General features: G+C 37.5%; 1 protein-coding gene across 1 annotated transcript; it reads left to right on the top strand.

Annotated features, from left to right (window-relative positions):
• Positions 1-26692, top strand: LOC110803153 (tubulin-folding cofactor D). The gene is made up of 17 exons (XM_022008635.2): positions 1-399; positions 2734-3281; positions 5683-5785; positions 6114-6290; positions 10711-10899; positions 13596-13712; positions 14150-14254; positions 15696-15866; positions 15968-16183; positions 18768-18966; positions 20630-20835; positions 20920-21144; positions 21223-21774; positions 23094-23363; positions 24984-25028; positions 25585-25770; positions 26117-26692. The coding sequence occupies exons 1-17, from the start codon at positions 175-177 to the stop codon at positions 26405-26407; spliced, it is 3825 nt and encodes a 1274-aa protein (XP_021864327.1). The 5' UTR covers positions 1-174; the 3' UTR covers positions 26408-26692.

The following is a 26692-nucleotide window of genomic DNA, read 5'->3' as shown; positions in this document are numbered from 1 at the left end:
TACGAAATCAGCGGATACCAATTACAAGCTACTTGTATAGTTGTATCCGCATCACCGCATGAACACTAGCCACCTGAGCCCAAAGACTTCCATTAAATGAAACAATAGCGACTGAGTGAGTATAAGCTATAACTGGTGCGCGGGAAGCTGAAAAGCAAGAAGAAATCTAGAAAAATGGTGACGATGGAAGATGCAGCAGCAAAGTTGAACAAAAATGGCGAAGAAGAAATTGCAAATGCGAAGGTAGAAGAAGAAGAAGATGACGAACACGATTGCAAAGAGAGGGTTTTGCAAAAGTACTTCCTTCAAGAATGGAATGTCGTCAAATCCATTCTCGACGACATCGTTTCCGCCGGTCGCGTCTCCGATCTTTCCTCCGCTTACAAGATCCGCACCATTGTATTCTCTCTCTCCCTCTTATCTATAAACTTAGCTTAATTGTTAAAGTTCGACCTATTGATTTTAGAATTTTGCTGTTCAATTTTGTTGCTGGAACCTAATTTAGTGTTTGTAAATTGAAATTGATTGCTATAGCGAGTGTTTAATTTGTATGAAGCTGTTTTTTTGTTATCAATGTATCACGTTTTTCTGGTATTCATATTAGTAAGTTAGTTAGTGCTTCAATTCAGTTATTACAGCTGCATATTTGCATAGTTGTATTGGTCATTCATTAGAGATGATTCTTTTGTTTCATCATTGAATTAGATGATTTCCTTGCCAATGCCATTGATTAATTGGAATTATCCGAGTTGTGTTGATTGCCACTGTATTCTACGAAACAGGATATTGGTTGGGGGCGAGTGAAGTGGATGTAATTAGAACTCAACTGACATTTAGGGAGATTTACACATTTCTGAGGTATACTTTTGTTATAGACTTGTGGAGTATTTGGTAGGAGCAGAGATTGGTAGGGGGGAGTGGGTATGGCACTCCAAGGGTAGTGTGGAGAAGCATGTATATAAGCTGATAATTCAAGCATATAACATAAATATTCACTCAACTTATACAATCAAATAGGATTGAAGAAGTAGAACCATAATCCTCACACATCCATATATTAATAATGCTTCTCTTTCAATAAATAAACACAATTAATTAGCTTGAAGAACTCTCGGTAGCAGCAGCCTCAGTAATGAGTTCTTGACGATGATAGCTCCGATGACAACCGCAAGCAGCGCACACGAGTGCAAGACTCATGCCCTCCTCGCCACTCGCCATAAACTCTCTACATCCATCTAAGGCATACCCTCCAATATTAGCTGCATGATTCTTCTGGCACTCCAAATACCTTATGTTTGGATATGCAACAAGTGAACTCGTCGAACTCAGAAAATCTTCCACAACTCTCTTCAACACTACTTGTCTCTTCCTCATACTCAAGTTACTAGAGGGTAGTAGATATGAAGAAGAAGAAGTGCTTAGACCTTTAACTCTAAAATGCATATTTATAGCCTAAATTTTGGCATCTTTGAAAGTATTATTATGGTCCACCATTTAAAAATGTTCTACCATTAACTTAGAAAAAATAATGAATTTTCTTTTACAAAGTAAAAAGAAAATGAAATTGATCGTTCAACTGCCCACCACATTACTTCGTGTCCAATCATACTTTTAATGATTTCTAAATGTAATTAATTTCGCCCTAAAATGGTAGTAAAATCGAAATTTTGCCCTAAATTTGTGATTGTTTTCTTAAGGTATAATTCGCTATATTTGGCCGTCTAGATTCTTATGCTGAAATTAAGTGACTAAAATTTAGCAAGTTTAGACTAAACATATGGGCCATGAATGTAAGAAGAAAATTCCAAACATAACTTAAAACAGATAAGAATATTCTTGGTCAAAATTTAGCAAGTTTAGGTGTATGAATGTAACAAGCTTAATAATTTGATACAAGTATACCATTGCTTTTTCTTTCATTAAAATAAACTTCCCTTTATTCGCAGTTGTCTTAGAATACGATGTAAGGTGTTTTGACAGGTCTGACATTCGTTTTAAGGCAATAAATTCCCGAGGATGGTAGAACTATGGGTAACTTTTATCATGGTATCTCCATTGAAGTGTAGAGATTGTCTTCAAACTCCAAGTGATGTATCCCATTGTAAATTTATATTTGTTGTTTTTCCAATCACATCCTCATTGCTTCTTATACACACAATTCTAAATGAGGATGGAACTGTTGGAGTGAATCTATATCACCACCTTAGTCCTCTGATTTGTAAAATTAATTCCCACAGGCAACAGCCAGTTGATTGTTTGACCTTCATTTTAAGGGAAGGCAAAAACGGTACTGCCTTTCGTAGGACTTGGATACATAATTATTTAATTTTTGGTCGAATCTTCATTTCAAGATGATTCTTCTATCACTTCATTCTCTCCGCATTGCCTTCTTTATTGTATCCAAAACAACTTAAGTGTCTCACTGTGTAATACACCCGTATGTCAGCGTGGAGTTATTTGCAGTTCATCTCCTCTGTAGCCATGGGATAGAATAAATCAAAGTGTTATGTTTTAATTGATATAAAATTCCTGTCGACATGGGGACGGTGTTAGTCGAAGAAAAATTGTATTGGTCATAACTCATAAGTTCTCTTGCAGGTTTATACAACCTGGTTATTTTGTGGCCTTTGTTGATGTTATAATATGAATTTTTGTGGTTACCAGTTATATCTTCTGGTCAGAGACTCTGTTACTTCTCCACAGTACTGAAGATTGTTTTATTCAATTGTACAGATGGACAAGTATCAGGAGGAAGGACAGCTATTGGAGCCTTACCTTGAAACCATAGTTTCTCCGTTGATGTTCATCATCCGTTCCAAAATAATTGATCTAGGAACAGATTCGGATGAAATTCTTGAAGTGGTTAAGCCTGTTTGCATTATTATTTATACCTTAGTTACTGTTTGCGGACACAAAGCTGTTACCAAGTTCTTCCCACACCAGGTTTCTGACTTAGAACTTGCTGTATCTCTCCTAGAGAAGTGCCATGCAACGAATACGACAACATCCCTGCGCCATGAGAGTACTGGGGAGATGGAAGCAAAATGTGTTATACTATTGTGGCTATCTATACTTGTTCTGGTTCCTTTTGACATTTCTTCTGTTGATACAAGTATGGCACAAACTGGCCATTTGAAGGGAGATGAGCCACCACCTCTGGTACTAAGAATATTGGAATTCTCCAAGGACTATCTTTCAAATGCGGGTCCCATGCGTACCATTTCTGGCCTGCTACTCTCAAGACTTTTGACACGGCCTGATATGCTGAAGGCTTTTACCAGGTTTGTTCTTAAGATCACTCTTCAACTAACTAATGTTTCAATGAGAGGGGAGAATTATTAGGTGTATGTTATGCTAGGATGTAGGTGTTTCCTGGGGGGTGGGGGTTCGTTGAGAATGATATGGTTTTCATCAAATTGGAATACAGATGCTTTCGTTCTGCACATGGGCTGCAGATAGAGCAATGATATAATTGGTTCCTTTGCCAGGTTGTTTGTTGTTTGAACTGGTGGTTGCTGCTGTTCTGTTCTTATATCTTTTGGAGTTTTGGGTTATGGATAGGGCATTACTTCTAATGAAAATTGTGTTGTTTGTTTACCTAATTGTTAAGGGGTGTTTATTTCTGTTTTTTTATTTTATTTTTTCATCTGTAGTAGGGTGAACATTAGACTTTTTTGGTTCATCTGGATGACTAGATGCATTTTCAACTTTATTTTTTCTTCCTTGATGCTAGCTTACAAGACATTCTCATTTTATATCCTTCATAAGGAATACAAAACCATCCGTTGTATTCTAAGTAGTTGCAACTAGACCTGGTTATTGGGCAGAGTGACCCAATGGGTATAGGGTTAGGGTTAGGGTTAGGTTAAAAGGGCTCTTGTTGGACTAAGCCTTTATTGGACAGTAGGTCAGAATCATAACCCTAAAATTCTGGAAATTAAAGTAGTTATTATATAAAAAATCATATGTATAATTTCGTATTCACTTGTACTCGCCTTTGTCTCTCTTCTTTTTCATTTTTCCTTTATAAACCCACGACCCGTGCAGCCGTCCAATGCCGCCCTCTTAAAATTGACCCTTTCATGAAATAAGGTTCAATAAGATCTTCTCTATGGTTATCTTTGCTGTGATGTACAGTTGGAAAAATGGGTAGAGCTAACTTAATCGTTATCCATTGTTAAGTATTCCGTAGTTGACAATTTCTGACTTTGTTGAATCATACTTCCTTCGCTTCTCAATAAAATGCATCGCTTTGACCATTTACACTACTCATATACTAACTTGGTCCACTATTTCCTACGGAGTAAAACACAAAGAGAAAGAAGTCAAAATTTAAATTGTTGTTAGGTTAATATCAACGTATATTTTTAAAATATCAATTTTAATAATAAATAAGTGAAGATATTGGATGTCAAAGTTAGTATTTAAATAGTGTAAAAAGTCAAAACGATGCATATGTTGAGAAACAGAGGAAGTAGAAGTGCGTCCAAAAATCTATATCTTCTTCATATATATGTCTGCGCAATACTTGAAAGTGACCTGAAGTAGGGAGATTCCACTGGGTTGGATTGCTCCTTTCATACTTTGGGTCACAACGGGAGGAGAAATAGTGAACATCGATAGTTTGATGCACCCATATAAGTTGTTAGCATTAGTGTTTGTTACGAGTGAATTATTCTTATTGTAAACGAGTTAGTAGAACGTTTAGGGCTTAGATTTATGCGAATGGCTAGAGTAGAAAACTCGTAAATCTTAAAGGACCCATCCATAAGCCACATCAACTCGCTAGATTATATTACTTGAAACAAACTTGATATTGTGGAGTCACCATTGAATATTTGACGGACTCATATGCTGTCTAGAACCAGGTGTCTTTGAGCCTGCTGTGTACAATTAATGGGCCTTGCGATGTTAATCTCTTGTGTAGCCCTTCACTATCCGTACGAATGAGGGCTAGAGTGGTAGACCCTGAGCTTTAGGACATCAAGTGAAAAATAATGGCTAATTTGGTAAAAAAAATTAAATTAGGAAAGGTTACAAATTACTTGGGTAGAATGAACTTATTTTAGCTTTTGAACTAGCATTGTGGTTGAGCATAGACACGTGAACCTACTCAGATACTCCCTCTACCCACTATTACTGTCATATCTGGGGCATTTAACAAGAATAAGAAGTCAACATTTAGATTCGTGGTTTCCAGATGCTTTTCTATTGTATAGAAACTTACGAATGTTTAGGGACAATTTACAGGAGGACAAAAACCAACTAATAGTGGACAAAGTGAGTACGTTTAGGTTTTTTTTTTACAATGACTAGTTTAAAGACTACTTGGAGTATCGCTATTGGTGGACACTCATAAAACAGAATTCAATGAGTTGTCTTTCTAGTAATTTTTGCAATAAAAGATGCTTCGTGATCTTTATGAGGAATAATGGTTCTAACTGCTTGTATTTGGTTGAAAAGATTTTTTGTTGTGCGTTTTAGCTATAAACAATCCTAATAGCCAAACTTAGTATAGTACAAGAGCCATGTGGAACTTACTTTTTTGTTTTCTGGCAATACATATTGGATGTATTTTGCTTAATTATTACATGTTTGACTTGCTTCTTGAGTCTTAATTCTTTTGCGTAAATATTTACCACTTAACGTGTTGGGTTTTAAAAATTGTATATTGTTTGTCAGCTTCACTGAATGGACTCATGAAGTATTGTCTTTGTCATCGGATAATGTCATGGACCATTTCCGTTTGCTTGGTGCCGTGGAAGCTTTGGCTGCAATTTTAAAGGTTGATTATTTGATTCTTTCTTATTATATGGGTTTCTCTTTTTAAAGTTGTACCGTGTAGATTAAGAGGATATGGTCAGTGAGGCTAAGCTGCTGTTTTTAGTTTTTCGGTTGGTTGGTAGTTCAAGGGGAGGGGATCAGACAATTAGCAAGACTAAAAGGATTGTTAGGAAAGTAAAAAATATTTCACATCCAATTCAAAAGGTGTCTAATAAGTCTGGTAGGAGCTGTAGGACTTGCATCAGTGCATTCTGTATTCTTAATCACTCTTTCTTTGGGACTCAAAGTTGATTTTGCCACACAATAACACAGTTGATTTTTTGGCCCAGGCTGGTAGCAGAAAAGTCCTACTTGACGTGGTACCAATTGTCTGGAATGATGTATCTGCATTGATGAAATCTAGTGTGGCAGGTCGAAGCCCTTTGCTTCGCAAGTATCTTGTGAAGCTCACTCAGAGAATTGGTCTTGTTTGCCTTCCTCATCGTTCTCTATCTTGGCATTATAAGGTAAGGACAGCTGAAACTCTCAGTTCTTCTAAATCTGAAACTGTGCACTTCATTTGCTTGCGTGTTACTGGTATTGTAACCAGATTACGTATTTGATAAAGTCTGACCTATGTTGCAAAATATATGTTTTGGACCCTTTTTCTGATAGAAAAATAAAAATAAAATAAACAGAGGACAGGATGGTGAATCTCCGTAAGAGGTGGGTTATGAGAATCAAAAGTTTGCTTTATTTTGCAAATTAGTGATTAAGTTGGATAGCGTTTAACATTGAGAAATAGAGTGTACTTGTCCTACCCCCTAACACAGGGCGAAAGTATTTCATGAAAACAAAAGTATGAATATGCAACAACAAAGCACGAGGAATCCTTTATAATTAGAGAATTCAAAAAAAAAAAAAAAAAAAAAACTGGAGGTATGAGACCCTAGAGAAGTAGACAGCATTGTCCTCCAATGAGAGAAATCATCTTGTGCATTTCCATCCACCTAACCCATAGGATATTTAAGTACGTAGTCTACAACTCTACATACTATTTAGAAGAAGTCAAGAAGCTTGGGAGGATCTAAGGAAGCTGGACTAACCCACAGGACTCTGTAACTTCAAAGAGGTTATGCCATAGTGCTGAACTGAGTTACTTTTGGTTGCTCACGTGCCACTTTTACAAAACTCATGACACGTGCAATTTTGAGAAAAGGCTTTATTGGGTTTTTGGCTCTGCAGACTGCAGTCCGTCAGTGGTGTTGAGTTTAGCCAAAATTGTGCCTTCATCCTTTCTGTTACTTCGAATTCCAAAGTTTGAAAGAGTATATGCTTGTTTGATTAGTTTGCTAGTTCCTGTAGCGCTAGCAGATGTGGCATTTAGGATTTTTTTCTGATTGGTAAAATATGCCAAATGACTATGTTCCTTACTGGGCACCTAGGTTTAGATATAACTTGGTCAAAATGCTTTTTGGCTCGAAATTTGCTAAATATATTTATTATGCTTTTATCCGAATGCCTTCTCTTGTATTCTAAATATCAAGAGCATTCGCGTCATTGAAGAGAGTTTGAAGAGGGCTAGAGGCTTCTCAAATGTTGATATGTTGACAGGTAGACAGGATATGGGTTATATGTTCGCCTGATACAAAGGAAAACGATAACGATAGAAATGGTATGGGAAGGAATAGCCTCAAGAAAAGGATTAAATTAATTAATGGTGTAGAAACTTATGTTGTGTTGATTACCATACCACTTTCTACGTGGATGGGGATGCATACAAGATGCAAGTGTAATGCTTTACATATGAGATGCAATTTATATTATTTTAGCTTCTTAAAGATCCCTTAAATGATATTTTAAAAACCTTTCTTTAATGAAGAGCTATCTCTACAGCCTATGGTCTTGTGCCATTCAATTAAAGAGCTCTATTTGCTAGTTCAGTGGATAACTTCTGGTGGTTGTACTGTTTGGAACATTACTTATGTTTGCTCATGTTAATTTGTGACCTTGAATGATGCCTTATATTTTGAAGCCGAAAAAAGGCCGAAATTCCTTATACTTTGAAGCAGGCTGGGTGTGTTATAGGCATAGCCAGGAGAAATCTGATAACATTGGCACATGTAGCATCCATTTATTGGAAGGTAACGGTTTCTAATTGGTCAAAGATGAAATAATGCACTTTTGATTAGGAAATTATTCAGACTGGCAGAGCTAACCACTACAATCTTTTAGCTGACTTAGAACTAGTTGGTAGTGAATCATACCACCTCACTCTTCCTGGTGAAGATCAATGGGATATCGAGGCTGTTTTATAAACTTCTTGTTTTTGATTAATTTTCAGATTCTGATCTTACTAACTTCAGCAGATGGTTATTATGCTTTATTTTTATTTTTTTTCCCATTAGCAGTGAGTCAGTGACATACATTATTGAGATGCAGGTTCTAATTTTTTCTTTCGGGGTAAGCAATTTACGCATGAAACTAGATGTCTCTTTAACTCTAGGGTTACGGATGTTCTTGGGAGAATGTTGGAGAGGGGTTGTCTGAGGGTGAAATTAAAGTTTTAAGGTAGTGAGAGAAGAGGGGCAGGTTTCCCATTCACAATACTTGGATGATACAGTATTGTTTTCGGTAGTGGACAGAAAATTTCAAAAAGCCCCCCACTATATTGCAGATTTATATGGTGGTGTCAAGCTTGAAGATTAACCTCTCTTAGTGTGATTTAGCTGGAATTAATCTCGATCCTGAGTTTATGGGGACTATACTGCCATGGTTGGGTGCCAAGTTAAGAGGTGGCCTCTTAGTTATTTGGGTTTGCCACTTGGAGGTAATTCACGTTTTGAATCTTTTTGGGTACCGGCAAGAAGCAGACAGGAAGGTCTACTTTTCTACTGATGGGCGGATACCATTGAATCTGTCATATTTCTCTAGTGTACGCCTCCACTTCTGTGCACATTCAAAATACCACTGGTTGGCAGTAGATTGAGAGATGACGAGGACAATTTTGTGGTCTGGTTCTAGTGATGTGAGAAAAGATCATCTCGGGAGTTGGGATTTTGTGTGTACTCCAAAGGCTGAAGGAGGTTAAGGTTTTGGGAAGTAGTGGCTAATAGTCTGTTGTTGGAAAATTTGGTCTTGGTGCTTTCCTTTTGAGGCCCTTGGCACTGAGTCATCAAGAGCCAATATGGGTTGCAGCCAAATGGATGGGACACTCCAGCAGAGCCAATATGGAGTCCAGCTCCTAGGGTGACACATGGTAGTCTGTGGAAATTTAATTCATTGGTGGTTACTTTATTCTTCCCGTTAGTGAGGTTCTAGGTAAGTGATCGTTGTGTCATTCTCTTGGAAATTTAATTCATTCGTGTAATCGTGTTTACTTTATTCTTCCCATTTGATTTCCTCGGTTGCTCTAAATGTCTTCTCTATATAATCTGTTGTGTCTTGACTTTATCGCAACAATGCCTGGGGTTTACATTCCCGAAGGCCACTGCATGTGAGGAAGTTAGAGGAGCTCTCTTCTTGATTAAAGTTTTGAACCGTTTATATGGTAGTGAATTCAAGCGTGTGGACTCTGGAAATATTTCAAATAAGCATTTTCTTTGTCCCTTGACTCGAACCCCTCCTTTTCTAGGTAGCATATTCAACTTGTAAGGCAAAAGTCCCTTTAAAGATTGAGAGCTTTTGTTTGGATGTATCCATTGGGTAGGGTTAATACTAATGCAATTGCTCTAAAAGCAAAGGCCATGGCTGGTTATTCCACATGTATTTGTTTGCTGTGCCTGCACGGAGTTGTTAGTGAGTCTTGTTCTCATATTTTCTTTCAATGTGAATTGGCAAGTTACCTTTGGAAAAGATTATATGCTTTGCGTCAGGATTCAGGAATCTTAGGTTTTCGTTTTCCCTTCAATGGTGGTGGATTTTCCACAACTTCATTTGCAGGGTAAGGACAAGGAGAAGAAGGTGTTGTGCTAAAATGCTTTTGTGATTATGGCAATTTAGTGGTGTTATTGATTGGAGTGAAATTCTTGTGTCTCTTCTCGAGCTTCCTAATCTTGTGATTTGCTCTGTAACAAAGTAACTTCCAGCGTCTTAATGGGATAAGGCACTTGGAGCTTTTAAGGCTTATTTGATTACGAGGTTGTAAACACAAATTTCAGAGTCTGCAAAATAATAAACTCAAAATAATGGGAACAAAATAATGTTATTAATTTTTGATGAATTTGGGTACAATCTCTAATATTTGCTCCTCTGATTCGATCTCCACTTTGAATTTGACTTGGTTCACGTACTAATTTGATTTGTACTTGAATGAGGGCCTACGGGCTTGATCTCGTTTAAGAATGTTGATGTAGAATAGAACGGCACGTCAGTTTTGTATGCTTGTTGTTCTTCTTCCATCGGGTTGATTTGATGTCGATTTGGTGTTGCTCACGAACGGGTTTTTATCTTCTTGAATAAGGGCCTTCGGGATTGATCTCGTCCAAGGTTGATCTTCTAAAATGGAACTGCACGTCGTTTGAATGCTTGATGTTCTTCTTCTAGGGAGAGAGAGTTTGATGAGACTTGATTTGCAGGAGAATATGTGAGAGATTTAGGTTTGCCGTCTGTTTCTCCCCCCGGCCAATGAAGTAAAGAGCTATATTTATAGGATGGATACATCTTTTAGGGTTTTGCTGTATATTGGGCCTTATAGTTTGGACTTAGTAGTCATGACCCATTAAATAGCCTTGACCCGTTTTGTTGGGTTTTAACTATTAAATAAACAGACTAAAATAACTAAAACGGGTTAAATGACATAATTTGTAACTTAGTTTCCTGATTAGAGGACAGTTTCTCTTTCTCCGCCCTCATTTTTTCGGCGAAACTTATATTTTCTGATTAAAGAACTCTTCACGATATTCCTCATTCTTGTCAAGAAACCCACATAAATATGGTTCCCTGCAGGGTAAAGTTGCATCTCTGGGACAGGATCTATTAGCCAATAATGCGAAAAGTACAGATCACTGCAGTCATGGTGTTGATATGAAATCATCTAAAAATCAAAGCATGATCAGTGAAGAAGACGAAGAAATGGATGTTCCAGAAGTTGTAGAAGAGATTATTGAAGTGCTACTGACTGGCTTGAAAGATACGGTATGTTTAATGGGTGAGATCCTTTTTATTTATTTATTTAGTTTGGAATTTTTTTTTAAACTTTTTATCCAATCTCCATTGCACTCTTGTGCATTAGTTGGAAACTGGAATCAAAATGTATGATGCCTCAACATTTGCATGGTCTTGTTTTGTTTCTGGTGTGGAGGCTATACATACATATTTTCTTTTTACTACCAGTGTTTTTGGGCTAAAATGGATGCTGTAGAGATAGTAGTACACTACTACTAGTTGCCTCTTTGTTTATATGCTTGGAGTTTTTTTCTAAGATTTTCAATTGACCAGGGAATAATGATTAGATTCATGACATACACAGTCTGACTGTACTCTCCATTTAGTTGCTTGATGCAGGAGTTAAATGTATCTGCATCTTCTGTTTCACGATATTCTCATCAAGGGAAGGAGCTTGGTTAAGAGTCATTTTAAAAGATCCTAGAAAGTCCCCCCCCCCCCCCCCCCCCCCCCCCCCCCCCCCTCCCTTTTTTTGACAGCTAGGGCAGAACAAAATAAAAACTAATAGCCAATGGGCCTTAATGACCTGTTTCCTGTTAACCTTAACCCATTGTAGTTTCGAAGCCGCTTTCTTAATGTCTCCGATGAGAGCTGCTATGTGGGCCGCTGCTTTGAGTTTTTCTGGATTGCTTGAACCGCTTCTAGACAATCAGTTTTGATGACAACATTGGTTGCAATAGTTGCTGCTTGTCTGATACCTACACTATTGCAAAGCATTCCACTTGGCGAGGTGTTTGAGCATGAATCCTGTTCGCTCCACTTAGTCTCGGGTCCTGATTAATGTCCTCTTCCCATCCCACAGACGCCTGCTATTGGTTTGCTTCACTTTCTTAGAAGCCTTCCAAGCAGCATCCACGACAAGGGAGATAAAATTTCCGTTGTGGCAGCGCCCAACTCGATCTATAGATAGTAATCCCATTATTCCTTTGAGGCTGGACATTGGGTGCTTGTTCATCAGTTCTGTGAGCAATCAGATCCTCGACTTGCTTCCAACGTTGAACTTGTAACTGTGCAAGTTGTAGAATTCTTTCCCGGATTGCACTCACATCTCTAAAAATTTCATTTCTATGTAGCCCAATTGGGCAAAATATCGAGATAATTTGGAGTTATCTCTCAACATCGTCACCATCTTGAGTAAAAAACACAATAAGTATCCTATCCTCCACAGGGATATCATTTGGAGTAGCTGAAACTGTCTCCAAACAACTACTCCTCCATACCATTTGTGAGATAGGACAATGACGAAACAAGTGGTTTTGTGTCTCTGAGCTCGCCTTGCAAAAGCTACACTCTTCCTCTATGCCAATTCCTCTTTTCTTCAAGTTTGACTTCTTTGGTATGGCACAATTTAAAACTCGCTAACAAAAGTGCTTCCATTTTGGAAAAAGGTCACTGTGCCATAGAGTTTTCCAGAACCTAGATTGGGGTATTAGAGTTTTGTTGTTGGTTAAGAAGGAACCAGTAACCCGTCTTGAAGGAATATTTTCCCGTTTTCGTGTGAGCCCAAAATAGCTCATCCTCTTTATCTTCAGCAGGAATATGAATAGAAAGAATCTGTGTTGCATCCATGGTATTGAAGCTCCTCCATATAAGACCCGCATTCCTACTTCTATCGGATGTCATATTGTCCTCAACCTTTGCCTCATTCTGGAACCAGGGAGGGATATGAGTGTTGAACCAAACCTTGCTCTCTTTCGACCAAAATTCATTAACGACAAGGGCTCGTCACCCGTTACCCAATTCTGAATTTTACACCTTTCTTGATAGGAACAGAAGCCTTCAAACGGCTTCTAGCAGCCCACAAACAGGAAAAAGGGGGGCCTCTGTAGTAGCCAAGAGAAATTGGGTCGTCGCCATATTTTTCTTTGAAACCCTTGCTAACCAGGAGGTTAGGATGGTCGTGTATTCTCCAACTTTGTCTGCTAAGAGGGTGTTGTTCAGAACGGAGACATTCTTAAGGCCCAAAACTCCCTCCGACTTGTGAGCGAATAGTAATTCGTTTTTCCTTCAATAGATATGTCGATAGACCTGCAAACTTGCTTTCGTAATGTTAACTTTGGATATTAGGGGATATCTTTTAAAAATATACAATACACTCTGTATTTCAAAAAATTCTGTAGTCAATTCCATCCTGTTGGATCCAGGATCTGATGTTGTACAATATTTTACAAATCCTATTTCCTTGTGCCGATCTCCAAATTTAGGATGGATCTTTGGTTCCCAAAATTATAGACCCATTGATAGCTAGTCGAACTTGTACCCATAATCGGCTCTTGCATTAATTGCAGGTAACATAGTACACATCAGTTGCCTTAGTTGTTATGCCATGTGTTGATGCAGTAGCTTACTCTATTTGCATCATACATTTCAATACTTCTCATATAGTGAAGGAGCGCAGGTGAGCTTCCATGCCTCTAGGTTGTTTCCTGTTAAGTGTAATAATAGCCTAATTCTGTCCTCCTACTCGAAGAGCAATGTCCCTTCTTTCTGTTATTTAGTGCTTTATCTTGTATTATTTGTCTCTCTTACTTAAATTGAGAAAATTTTGGCCCAAGGCCCATATCTTATTGCTGCCGAGGCACCGTCTTGTATATATGCTTGCACCTTAGCCCATTCTTCAGGTCTTCTAGAACATTACGGTGATATTTTAATCATATATTTTGCAGGACACTGTTGTTCGTTGGTCTGCAGCGAAAGGTATTGGCCGTGTGACCTCACGTCTCACATTTTCCCTCTCAGATGAAGTCCTCTCATCTGTGCTGGAGTTATTTTCACCACGCGAGGTATGCTGTCTGCATTTGTGATTGTTTTTACATGATGATATCCAAATTTTTGTCCACTTGAGGTTGAATTTTGATATTATATGGATAAATAACCCTTGGTGTGTTTGTAATATTCTTCGTATCTCTTATAAAATATAAACCATCTATGTGCTATCATGTATGTTTTGACTCTCAAGACTATAAATTCATATAAGTGAACTAAGCCGAGTATGGTACCAGTGCCAAGCCTCTGCAAAGACTCGGACATGATTTCATTTAACGTAGATGTTTCTAATTCATTTAGCCCTTTCTTTGTGTAGCTGTGCTTGACTGTTTTTGTTCCGAACGATTTTCTGAGTTTTATGGAGCTCCAAAAGCTAAGAATTGTTGTTCATAATTGTCTATATTGATGTAATAATGCTGAAAGTTTAACTGGCTTATCTGCCTATTCTCTCCAGGGAGATGGTTCGTGGCATGGAGGCTGCCTAGCTCTGGCTGAGCTTGCTCGTAGGGGATTGCTGTTGCCAATTAGTCTTACAAAAGTTGTCAATGTTGTTGTTAAGGTAAGATGATTAAGATCATCTGGTATATATACTGACTAGATCTAAATGAACGCATCCTTTAAAAACACGTGAGACAACTCATATTGACATTGAAAATATTAAGATTTAAAAGAGTAAATAAAAAAGTAAGGGCATTAGATAGTTTAGGTGGACACCAAACTCCTGAAGAGTTGGCTTATATAATAGAGATTATTCCCTTGCCACCTGCAGTAACAGCTTTACAATTAAAGCACTCTCGGTGATGGTAGCACTCTCCGGACCATAAAAATGATTTAACACATTGCCTCAATAGTTCTGATGGCTTTTGGGGTAAGTATGAAGAGTTCACCTGAAATGCCCGAATACCCAACAAAACAGCTCTAATGAGCTGTAACCTGCTAGCATATGTCAAATATTCTGCCGTCCACGTTCTTAATTCTAATTTTAGTTTCAAACGCTGATTTGCTTGCTAATTTCTTTTATTACTTTGCTACTAGTATATATATATATATTTTTTTTGGCAAGCAAGAAAGGCAATATATTAATCATTGAAACACCATTACAACTGAGGAAACACCCTTGGAATCATTAACACAGCATCCAAGGGAGCCCAACCAACAAAGCGGCTAAGAACACCTAGCCTAAACAGACCCAGAGAAGGCCACTACAAGTTGTGGACCCAATCCCTATCCCTATTATAAGTTTTAGATCCCCGTGACTGCTGAACTCTGTGTTTAGCCTCAAACTGAATCTGTTGAATTATTGCTTTGACAGTTTGTACTTTCATGGACCAAACAACTGCACTCCTAGCTTTCCAAATGTTGTAGACAAGACTAGCAATGGCAGTGTAAATTACACTCTTCTTGAACCTTCCCTTGGTTTATTTCTGAACCCAGTTTAGCAAGGGGAGAACTGAGTTCCCGCTGGAGTCGTACCCCAGCCAAGACATGATTAGCTTCCTGCATTCAGTACTGAAAGCACATTCAAAGAAGAGATGTGGGACAGTTTCAGGGCAGGTGCCACAGATGGCACATAAGTGATCAGAACCAATGCCAAGCTGATGTAGTCTAGCTCTTGTTTTTAACCTGTCCATCAATGTGAGCCACAGAATGAACCTGTGTTTGGGAACGGAAAATCTGTTCCAAACATACTGTTGACAATGGACCTTACATCCTTGTTCTCTGAGAAGGTTATACATCTCTTTGATAGCATGTCTTGGAGCAGTGAGCCATTGAGTTGACTGTAACTGGGAGCTACAGTTAACTTTGGCTTTGCACACAAACCACTACTAGTGTTTTTTTATCATTGAATACATATTGAGTCAAATGCATGATTGCAGTCAAAATGTCAAATACACACATATTCAGTTTGAGCACTGCTCTATTGATTATCCTTTGGTTGAATGATTTTGAACATTGTTTTAATCGCAATGACGATGTTGATCCTCATAAAATTTGTACAGGCATTGCACTATGATGTTCGAAGGGGTCCGCATAGTGTTGGGGCGCACGTACGTGATGCTGCTGCCTATGTTTGTTGGGCATTTGGTCGTGCATATTATCACGCTGACATGAGAAGCATACTGGACCAACTCGCTCCTCATCTGTTGACAGTTGCTTGTTATGATCGTGAGGTTACCACTTTTCTATGATGTATTTATATATAGTTTGATAGTGACGCATTATCTTAAATTGATTCTTGTTGCCTGCTAAGTCCTTTAAATATGATTATCAGGTAAATTGTAGAAGAGCAGCTGCTGCAGCCTTTCAGGAAAATGTAGGGAGACAAGGAAATTATCCGCATGGTATTGACATTGTGAATACTGCAGATTACTTTGCTCTTTCATCACGCGTGAATTCGTATCTCAATGTGGCTGTCAGCATTGCTAAGTATGAGGGGTATCTTTCCCCTTTTGTGGATGAACTGCTAACTAGCAAAATGTGTCACTGGGTATGAATGATGCTAAATTTGACTCCCCTTTCATATATGTATACTATTTCACTTTAAAGCATCTTACATCTACTAGTTATAGTATTATTCATTTATTTTAACTTGCTTGATGGTTGTTGTTTTGCTATCAGTATAATCCTGTTCTCTCAAAAAATCATTTTCGAACTTTGCCGATTGCTGATTTTTTTATTTATTACTTTATTGGCTTTTAATGTCTAGAGGTTGTAATGCCAAAGACTTTTCTCTGTTTCCTCTCTTTTGCTATTCCTTCCTCTCTTGCTTATTTGTAATATTCCTACTATATACGGCAGAGTTTATGCTCTACTTTATTGCCCTCTGGTTTTAACTTTTTCCATTCCCCTTTCCTTTGCTCTCTCTTTTGCGAAATCGTAAAGCGTATTCTCTCCTCTCTCTCTCACACACACAGACACACACCCACCCACCCACCAACCCACCCCCACACACAAATACACACATACTGAATGCACTTTAGTCCTTTTTCTTCCAGATCATCTAGTTTATTGGGCCATATGACTGATGCGTGCTGCTTGAGAACGTTCCTGGATTCTGAAGAGAGGGGGTCTTGAACGGAAATTTTACATGGATTTTTCGCCCATGGTTTTCATTGATAGCGTATGATAAGGTACAGAGGGAAATTCTTTGGTGGCATTAAGTAGGAAAGGAATTCCGAGGAAGTTTATTGATATCATCAAGGACATGTATGAGGGAGTTAGCACGAGTGTGCGTACTAGTGTTGGTAAGACCAAAGAATTCCCCATTACGATTGGAGTGCATCAAGGTTCCGCACTTAGCCCGTTTCTTTTTGCTATAGTCATGGACGAATTGACGAGGTCAATTCAAGATGGTATACCTGGTGCATGATGTTTGCATATGATATTGTGTTGATTGATTAAACCAAAGGAGTGGAAAGTAAGTTGGAGTTATGGAGACAAACTTTGGAATCTCGGGGTTTTAGGCTGAGTAGAAACAAGACGACATGTATGGAGTGTAAGTTTAGTGGAGTCCAAAACAGAGAGATAGGGGCGATAACCTTAGATGGAAAATTGTCCAAGGTTCTGAAATGTTCCGTTATTTAGGATCTATTATCCAAAAGGATGGGGGATTGGATGGCGATGTGGCTCATAGAATCAAAGCAGGTTGGTTAAAGTGGAAAAGTGCCACGGAGTTCCTATGTGACCCAGGCATGCCCCAAAGATTGAAGGGAAAATTCTACCGCACGGCAATTTGACTGGTGTTGTTATACGGCACGGAATGATGGGCAGTGAAACATTGTCACGTGCATAAGATGAATGTGGCGGAGATGCGCATGTTACGTTGGATGTGTGGGCATACAAGAAAGGATCGTTTGAGGAATGAGATTGTTTGGAAGAACGTAGGGGTTGTAACGATTGAGTTTAAGATGATGGAAAATCGTTTAAGATGGTTTAGGCATGTAAGCATAAGATCAAGTGATGCCCCGGTTAGGAGGCTAGAAGGGTGGCAAAGTGATAGAATTGCAAGGGGTAGGGGAAGACCTAAGAAAACTTGGAGGAAGGTGATTGAGCACAATATGTGCCTACTTGTGATTGAGGAGAATGTGGTGTTGGATAGGACAGAGTGGAGGGAGAGAATATACGTTAATGACTTCATTTGACTTATATATCTTTCCTTTTGACTCTCTTACTCTTACTACTTTTTTTTAAATGCTATTTTGAAATGTGTTTACTTATATTTATTTTTATTATCCCTTATAATATTTTTTATTATCCCTTATATATATATATATATATATATCTTACTTTCATTAATTCTACTTTCTTCCTCTTTCTTGTTTATGCTTTTAACTTCCTGCTCCTTTCTGGTTTGATTTGGTCACAAAGACGATTTCTTATGACGATTCATGTTAGCCGACCCCAAATCATTTTGGAACTAAGGCTTTGTTGTTGTTGTTGTTGTTGTTGTTGTTGTTGTTGTTGTTGTTGTTGTTGTTGTTGTTGTTGTTGTTGTTGTTGTTCTCCTCCTCAACTAAAAAAGTTTAATATTCACTAAAACTTAGTTATAAATAGTAAAAGTCAGTTTTATGAGCAAAAATCACTTCTAGTCTGTAATAAGTAATGATAGTTAAAATCCATTCTAATGACAACATTTAGTTCCAATTAGTAACTGCTCATGAGAGAAACACAATTGAATCAGGAAATTTTTTAGTATGTTTTACTCGGTAAAACTTAGTAAATTTCATTTCAGTCTAGTAAAATCAGGTGAAGAGAGCAGGGCCTTATCTTTGTGAAATCACTTATAATCTATTAGATTTTTAGTGACAAAATGTACAGCAAACATCAATTTAGGGTCCAACTCTGGCAATTCTGAGTCATATCCATCAAAATTTGTTTTTACCTACTAGCTTATCTGTAAAACTTACTGGAGAAACAACCTTTGATGATCATCATATGCAGATGTTTATTCTAGTGTAATGATGCTGTTATATACAGCATTTACATTATGTATCACTTTACAAACTGAGGCCTTCACTTGTGCTTTTCCCCCCCTGAAACTTGGTTATTTTGTGACTTGTTAATATTTACAGGATAAAGGCTTGAGGGAACTTGCTGCTAAAGCCCTTTCTGACCTTGTAAATTATGATCCAGAGCATTTTGCAAACTCTGTTCTGGAGAAAATAATACCTAGCACTTTATCGACCGACTTGTGCATGCGTCATGGTGCAACATTAGCAGCTGGAGAAGTTGTTTTGGCTCTGCATAAGTGTAGTCATACCCTTTCTGCGGGTTAGTGTCCTTCATGTGCAAATTTGTAGCTAGTATCTTGATCTTGAACACATTTACTTGTTTAGAAATGACGGGAGACTTTCACCTACACAAAATTGATTGCACTGTTTCTATTATCTTGTCCTTGAACTATTTTACTCGGTAACCTACGATCTTTTGCAATTTCTTCCGGCATCCTCCTTTGACTCTTATTTCTGAAATATCTCACTTTTAGGAAGTTTTATATCATAAAAGTGGATTTGTGATTGTGAATTGAATAAATGAAAACCTAATGCTAATTAAGATAAATAAATCTTAATCTTACGACACATCACATTTGTGTTTTTTCAGCCTTCATGAAATGGATTGCCCTTTCTGTAGGAATGTTATTGCTACTTTAAATGGAAAGGGCTTGGTATGTATGGCTTTTATTCTTTGACTAAAATTCTGAAGGCAAATGGATCTGTATTTTACCACTGCTTATTTTAGCTAATGTTAAGCTAGATAGATATCCGAACTTTGTTCTGAATATAGGTCATGTTTATTTTGATTTTGTTACTACCGTTCTTGGAAACCTAAATGGTTGCAAGTATGCTATTCCTAAAGTCTCAGTTTGATAGAGATAGTGAGTTTGGCCATGTTTAGCAAGTAAACAAAGAGCAACTGTTCTTGAAACTGGAACTCCAAACTTCTGCTTTTTCACATTAGTTATTCTAAAATAATTATCAATGACATTGTTAGTGCTCAAAATTAGTCTGGCTAATCAGAACTGTAATTACGGCCACATTTTCTGGCCTTTTTGTTGTTTTTGTGTGTGTTAAAATTTTCTTTTCCTGTACATCCTACAGAGCGGAAAGTACTTACATCTTAACTGGCTAAGTATATCTAGAGCTTTCCTAAGAAAATCAGACCTGTTTTCTTGTTTTCCTTAACAGTTGGAATATGTTTCTAGTGTACTATGAGAAAGAAACTTCAGCTTCTTTTTGGACCTTTGTCGGTTATACCGGATTCTCTGATATGTTTCCTCCGTTTTTTAATACTTTCAACTATTTGACTTTTACACTATTCCTCTACTAACTTTGACCATAGTTTTACTGAGGTACAAGAAAAGAGTAATGTAAAATGTTGTGGGGTTAGTGTTAGTCTTATTGTATATTTTCAACATATCAACTTTTTATTATTTTGGCTAAGACAAAATTCAAGATATAAATGGTCCTAGTATTGATTGGCAAGCATAAAAAGTCAGACTGTATAAAGTTTATTTGGCACATTTCCTTTGATTGTAAATTCTCAGAGGATTCCTGACCCTTTTTTATGTAATTGGTTCTTTCTAATTAAAAAAAGTTTATCAAGAAAATTTATAGAGGTATGTATTTCCGATGGAGCCAAAGATTCATTTGTTCTTTCGGATGTGGGAATGTAATGGACTAAATCATAATGGCTCTTAAAACCTCTTCGCTTCCTTTCCATGAAGTAGAAGATGGTCGTCCCGTGGTCATCCCGTGGTCGTCCCGTTATCGCATTTGGGTTAATTGGAAACAACCTCTCTGCAATTGCAGGGGTAAGGTTGTGTACGTCCGACCCCCCCTTACCCCCCCTTCTTGCGGGAGCCTCTTTGAGGCAATGGGGTAATGATAATGATGAATGCTAATGATGAAGAACTTGTATGTATTTGTTATTGCAGAGAAGCAGAAACAACTTGCTGGTGTTGTTCCTGCTATTGACAAGGCACGCCTTTATCGTGGAAAGGGTGGAGAAATAATGCGTGCAGCTGTTTCTCGGTTCATTGAGTGTACCTCTATAGCTCATGTACTATTACCTGATAAAATAAAAAGAAGTCTGCTTGACACACTTAATGAGAACCTGAGGCATCCAAATGCTCAGATACAGGTGAATCTTCTTACCTAAATGTGTTTATGATTGATTATTCTCTAGACCTGAAATCTAACTTTATTAATACAATGTGTTGAGTAGCTAGCTGCGGTTGGTGCCTTGAAACACTTTGTTCCAGCGTACCTTCAACCGACGAACGGTAAAGGTACTTCTGATATAACAGCAAAATATATCGAGCAGCTGAGTGATCCTAATGTAGCGGTAAGACGAGGCTCTGCATTGGCACTTGGTATTTTGCCTTCTGAATTTCTTGCTAAAAGATGGAGGGAGGTACTCACAAAGCTTTCTAAGTCATGTGAAATTGAGGTAACAAAGCCTTCTAATGACGTTTTCTCCTGAAGAAAATTTCAAGGACTGGAGCAAGTGAATGACTGGTATTTTCAGGAAAATCTTGAAGATCGGGATGCTGAAGCACGGGTAAATGCTGTCAAAGGTCTTGCTGCTGTGTGTGAAATTTTGGCTGAATCAAGAGCATCTGCGCATTTTGAAGAGGATGATATGCCACTTTTTCTTCTCATCAAGAATGAGGTTATGAGGAGTTTGTTTAAAGCCCTTGATGATTATTCTGTGGACAATAGAGGTGATGTTGGTTCTTGGGTTCGTGAGGCTGCTATGGATGCCCTTGAGAGGTGTACTTATATACTTTGTAGGAGAGATGCTATAGGTTCTCAAAGTGATATAGAAGAATCGTCACACGTTTCAGAACATTATGCAATCAGGAAAAACCAGATGAACTCATTATTTGATGAAGAGCTTGCTATCAGTTTAGTTGGAGGAATTCTGAAGCAAGCTGTAGAAAAAATGGACAAGTTAAGAGAATTTGCTGCCAAGGTTCTTCAAAGGATTCTTTACAACAACAAAATATCCATCCCCTTCATACCTTACAGGGAAAAGTTGGAGGAAGTTATACCTACTGATACAGATTTAAAGTGGGGGGTAAGTATGTTTAACTGTTTCATATCATATAAGTTTGGAAAATTTAATTCTAATAATCCAACCTTTGGGCAGTTTTCTTAAAACAGTCCCACGTTTGGGCTAACTAAGAATAATCCCTATCTTTTTCACCTCCTTTTAACAGTCCCTATTGACTAGTGACCGGCTATAAAGGTGATTTTTTTTCACGTGGCCTATTTTTTTTTCTAAAACCCATTTAATGATGACACTTGTCATTATCTTATTGGTCATTTGTTTTTTCCCTTGATGTCATCGCCTCACTCTCTCTCCCTCCTCCTCCTACTTTCCTTTCTCTCTCCTCCCTAGTTTTTTAATCTACCATCAATAGAACTCAATCAAGTTTTATTATTTAAAAAAAGATCAGTGTTTAATGTGGAAGTAAATATACATACTCCCATATGTAATAAGTTTAGATACAATTAAAAATCACAGAACTTGCTCAAAGTGGTTTCAGAAATTGGGTATTTTTTTAGCTTTAAATTCAGTTAGCTTTTAGTGAAAATTTACAAAGCAACTCCAACCCTTTCTCTAAGTTTACCGCCTTTCTACATAGCGCCATCTCTCTCCTCCTAGTTGATCATGTTGTTTGCAATTCCATGAATTGCAGAGAAATCCATGGCAAATTGAAAAACTCAAAACACCAAATCAAATTTGGAAAGACTATCATATTGATCGGTGCAATTTGCAAATTGAAAAAAGTTCATTTAATATCTCAAACACCAAATCAAATTTGGAAAGACTTGTGTTGGGCATTGCAATTGACAACGGGAAGAAGATGAAACCGACGAATTATGTTAATTTTAAGCCTTTTTATTTGGGGAAGAGGGGTTGATTTCTTTACCCTGCATTCATTTTCTAATTTGAGCTTCTTTACAAACAAATTATTTTGATAATTTATGGGTTTTGATGTATGTCATGATAAACCAAGAATGAGGGAGGGATATGAAAAAGGAGTACGCGAGGTGGCTGCAATGGTGAGTATAGATAAGCTACAATGGTGGCTGCAATTTATTTTCCCAGATTTACGTGGGAGAAGGAAGAGAAAAGAAGCTTCATGCTTTTATTTAAAAAATTTAATTAATTTTATAAAAATAGGACCAGTAAAAATATGAGCCGTGGCTCATCTTATCTATTCAACAGGTTAATTCCGGTTAAGGACTGTTTATAGAAGATACTACCAAAAAGTTGGAATATTCTTAGCTAACCCAAATGTGGGACTGTTGTTAAAAAACCGTTCAAAGGTTGGATTGATCAATTTCGCAAGATATCAATTTGTTTCCTGATGGAGTGTTTTCTTGCAGGTACCTACACTCTCATATCCTCGTTTTATACAGTTGCTTAAGATTAGTTGTTACAGTAGATCTTTACTCTCTGGACTGGTTGTAGCAATTGGTGGGTTACAGGAGTCTCTTGGAAAAGCATCACTTGCAGCTTTGATAGATTATCTGCAAATGACCAAAACCCAAAATGTTGATGAAAGAGTCTCACGGGAGCTCAATTTTTCCACAGACATACTTTGGGTCCTGCAGGAATATAAAAAATGTGATCGAGTCATCACACCTACTATGAAGGTATTTCACTGCTGAATTTCTTCTAAGTTGGTATCTTGGTCACTAACCAACAGCTTACTTTAATGCCTATTGAGCCGATTTAAGATGCTGGAATAGTTTTGTATCACGGAAAAGTTGTTGTTAAATGAATTGAAGTTTAAAAGACATGAACCTTTTAGTGTTCTTTTATGAGTTTTGGTGCTTCCAATTCCTTTTGCTTACCGAGGTGCAGAGGTTCTTATAATGTATACGCTTTATCTTAATCTTGTAATAAAAATTAGTATCACGATATTTGCTTGAGTATCACTCTGACCAAATACTATAGCTTCTGCTGGTAACGAGGACTTCAGAATTTGCCAAACAGAATATCCACCTGCATCCTGGTAGCCTTGCTTTTGGCCAGTTTTTGTCCTTTCATGCCTTCAGAAATCCGCTCAACGTCCTTGTGTACTTGGAACATCAATACATAGTAAGCTTGTGTCTAGGTTAGGGTCCGGGCATTACTACCAGTCTTTATTTTTGCTGCCTCATGCAAAGTTTTATGAGGTCCAGTAAATACTTGATGATTGATTTTGTCATATTGTTTTTTTTTTTTTTTGGATCAGGTAATTTCTTCTTGCAGTTTGAGTTTTGTCCTTTTTGTCAAAGATCTGATACAAGTTGTACAACCGTGAAAAAGATCAATGCTTCTTTTAAAATCAAATCTTCTTTAAGATCTAATTATTTTAAGTTTTCAGAAACAAGTACTCCCTCCGTCCCGGAATACTCGACCCGGTTTGACCGGCACAGAGTTTAAGGGACTTGAATTGACTTATTTAATTTAATAGGTAGTAGTTGATAGTGGGGTATTATTTTAATGTAGTTAGTGGGAAATGTGTAAAGGGGTGGGGTTGGGGGAGAGTAGGGGTTGAATTTTTAATTATTTTTTGTATGGAGTAGGGGGTAGGTGGGTTAATAGGGGTGGAGGGAGAAATAATATAATATTGTTAGAATATTTCCATTTTTAGAAACAGGTCAAGTATTAAGGGACGGCCCGATAAGGAAAACAGGTCAAGTATTCCGGGACGGAGGGAGTATGCAAGAAAGCAACTCTTAATTATCATCTGATTCAGCTTGCAGATACTGAAAATGAGAGCTCAAGCTCTTCTCCTAAAAGTTGAAAATGCAACCGTGTCCTTTTTTTTTTTTTTTTGAAGGGTGATATCCAGCCTTATTGAAGGCAAGCTGAGCATTGGTCACTTTTATTGTTTTTTATTATTTTACCTTTGATGTCTGCAAGCTCATTACAGAAAAACATTGAAGCTAATCGTGTGCCTGTGCTCTCAGGAACTAAGGGTAACAAAACAATAATAAGTTGCTTGTAGTTATAACTTATAGATGTAACTGGATTAAATGTGATTTTTCTTTTATAGTTTTCCATGGGGAAATATTATACAAGTAAAATCCGCTAATAATTCTTTCAAGATGCTGTTGCGATGATGGATTACTGAGCTGTTTTACTGCCTTTGGCTTCTAGTGGCTAATCTGTTCTCTTGTAGCAAAGTATTTTGGAATTTTATATTTGCTCTTAATGGTTCAAATACGTTACAGTCGTTTTGCATTGAGTATTTTCGTTCTAACATAATTGGGTTTTTGTTTCAGACTATAGAGATTCTCTTCAGTAAGAAGTTCTTCCTAAGCATGGAGGTATATCTCTGTAATGTTGCTTTAGTTTAATTTATCATCATCTGACTTGTCCCTGGTCTTGTCATTATGTTCTTGTTACAGTATAGAATGACTGTTGTGTTTGTCTGTTGCAATAGAACCTGCATGCATTTTCTAAACTCCCCAAACACACTTGTCGCGCTACAATTCAGAAAGAGAATAGGAACTGGAAATGTTGGAAACATATCTAAAGCTCAAGAGTAGAGAATAAAAATCTTTAATTTTAGAGTAAATTTACAATACCACATACTTGCAACTTGTCCTGCTACGTAATTTGTCAGTTTGCAAGTAATTCAAAACAATTATAATTTCGATAGTCCTGATGTTCATTTGAAACTACGAGTCAAACTGTATCTTCTCTGTATTTTGCATTTCCCTTTTGCTGGATCCAATACTGTCTGTCAGGAATTCTTGCTAATGAAGAGATAAAATTACGTGCTTGCTATATTCTCCGCAAGAAGCCTAGTTATTGTGTGATTTCTGCTAGTTGTTTGTTCCTTCCCTCCTTATAAAGTGTGCCTTTGATCATTGGTTTCAGGCCCATACAGCAGCGTTCTGTGCAGGACTATTGGATTCAATTAAAATGGAGTTGCGGGCGTGTAAGGACTTCACAAAATTGTATTCAGGAATTGCCCTACTTGGTTATATTGCATCAATTTCAGAACCAATTAACATACAAGCCTTTTCCCATCTGCTCTCTTTCCTTGGGCATCGATATCCTAAGGTTTGCCAGCTTTTCGAAGTGTTTGGATTCTGCAATTTTATTCTTTTATACGGAGTACCAAATTTATAATGTCAAAACTGTACTCCATGTCCTATGATATACCACATTTGACTTCAGGTGATCAGGTCTTCTAAAAGAAATCTAGCCAAAATACTACTCCGTATAACTATCCTTGACTGTTAATAACCCTGTAATATACAAGTAGGTCAGTTTCCACTTATTTGATATTCCATTATAATGACACTAAAACCCAAAAGATACCGTGGACATGATTAACCTTAAAGAGACTGCCTTTTAAATTTAGAACACATGCTCATGTATGCAACTACACTATCTAATCTGCCAGATTCGGAAGGCTTCAGCTGAACAAGTGTATCTTGTCCTACTACAAAATGGAAATTTGGTGCCTGAAAACCAGATGGAGAAAGCTCTTGAACTTATTTCCGAAACCTGTTGGGAAGGTGACTTAGAAGAAGCAAAGCAACAAAGATTACAATTATACGAGCTAGCTAGTCTAGATCCTGGTCCGCTTCTTAAAGGCAGCTCTGGTGTGTCTAAAAAGGATATGGAGCAAAAGCAGTCGATTTATGATGAACATGCTTCGTACTCTGCTTTAGTTGAATCATCAGGTTTTTAAATGTAATAATCTATTTGTACTTTGCAGTCTGCAACTCTGCATTCATAATTGAGAGAGTCAGAAATCAGAATGCCAATCCCTCTTTTGGTCTACAAATGTTCTGAGGAAAATAGATGGGGTTTCAGTTTCAACCTTGAAATATGTATACATGATTAAATATGTTTTATGATATGAAGCATTGCAGCAATAATGGCGCATTGTAAATGTAACTTTTACGATTCACTATTGATAAATGTACAAAATTATCAAGCAATACACAACTTAAGTAATCCTTAATTCCTTATA

The sequence above is a fragment of the Spinacia oleracea genome, chromosome 2 (genome assembly GCF_020520425.1).
Source record: "Spinacia oleracea cultivar Varoflay chromosome 2, BTI_SOV_V1, whole genome shotgun sequence".
NCBI lineage: Eukaryota > Viridiplantae > Streptophyta > Magnoliopsida > Caryophyllales > Amaranthaceae > Spinacia > Spinacia oleracea.
The sequence above is the reverse complement of the archived record's forward strand: the minus strand, read 5'-3'. Positions and strand labels throughout refer to the sequence as shown.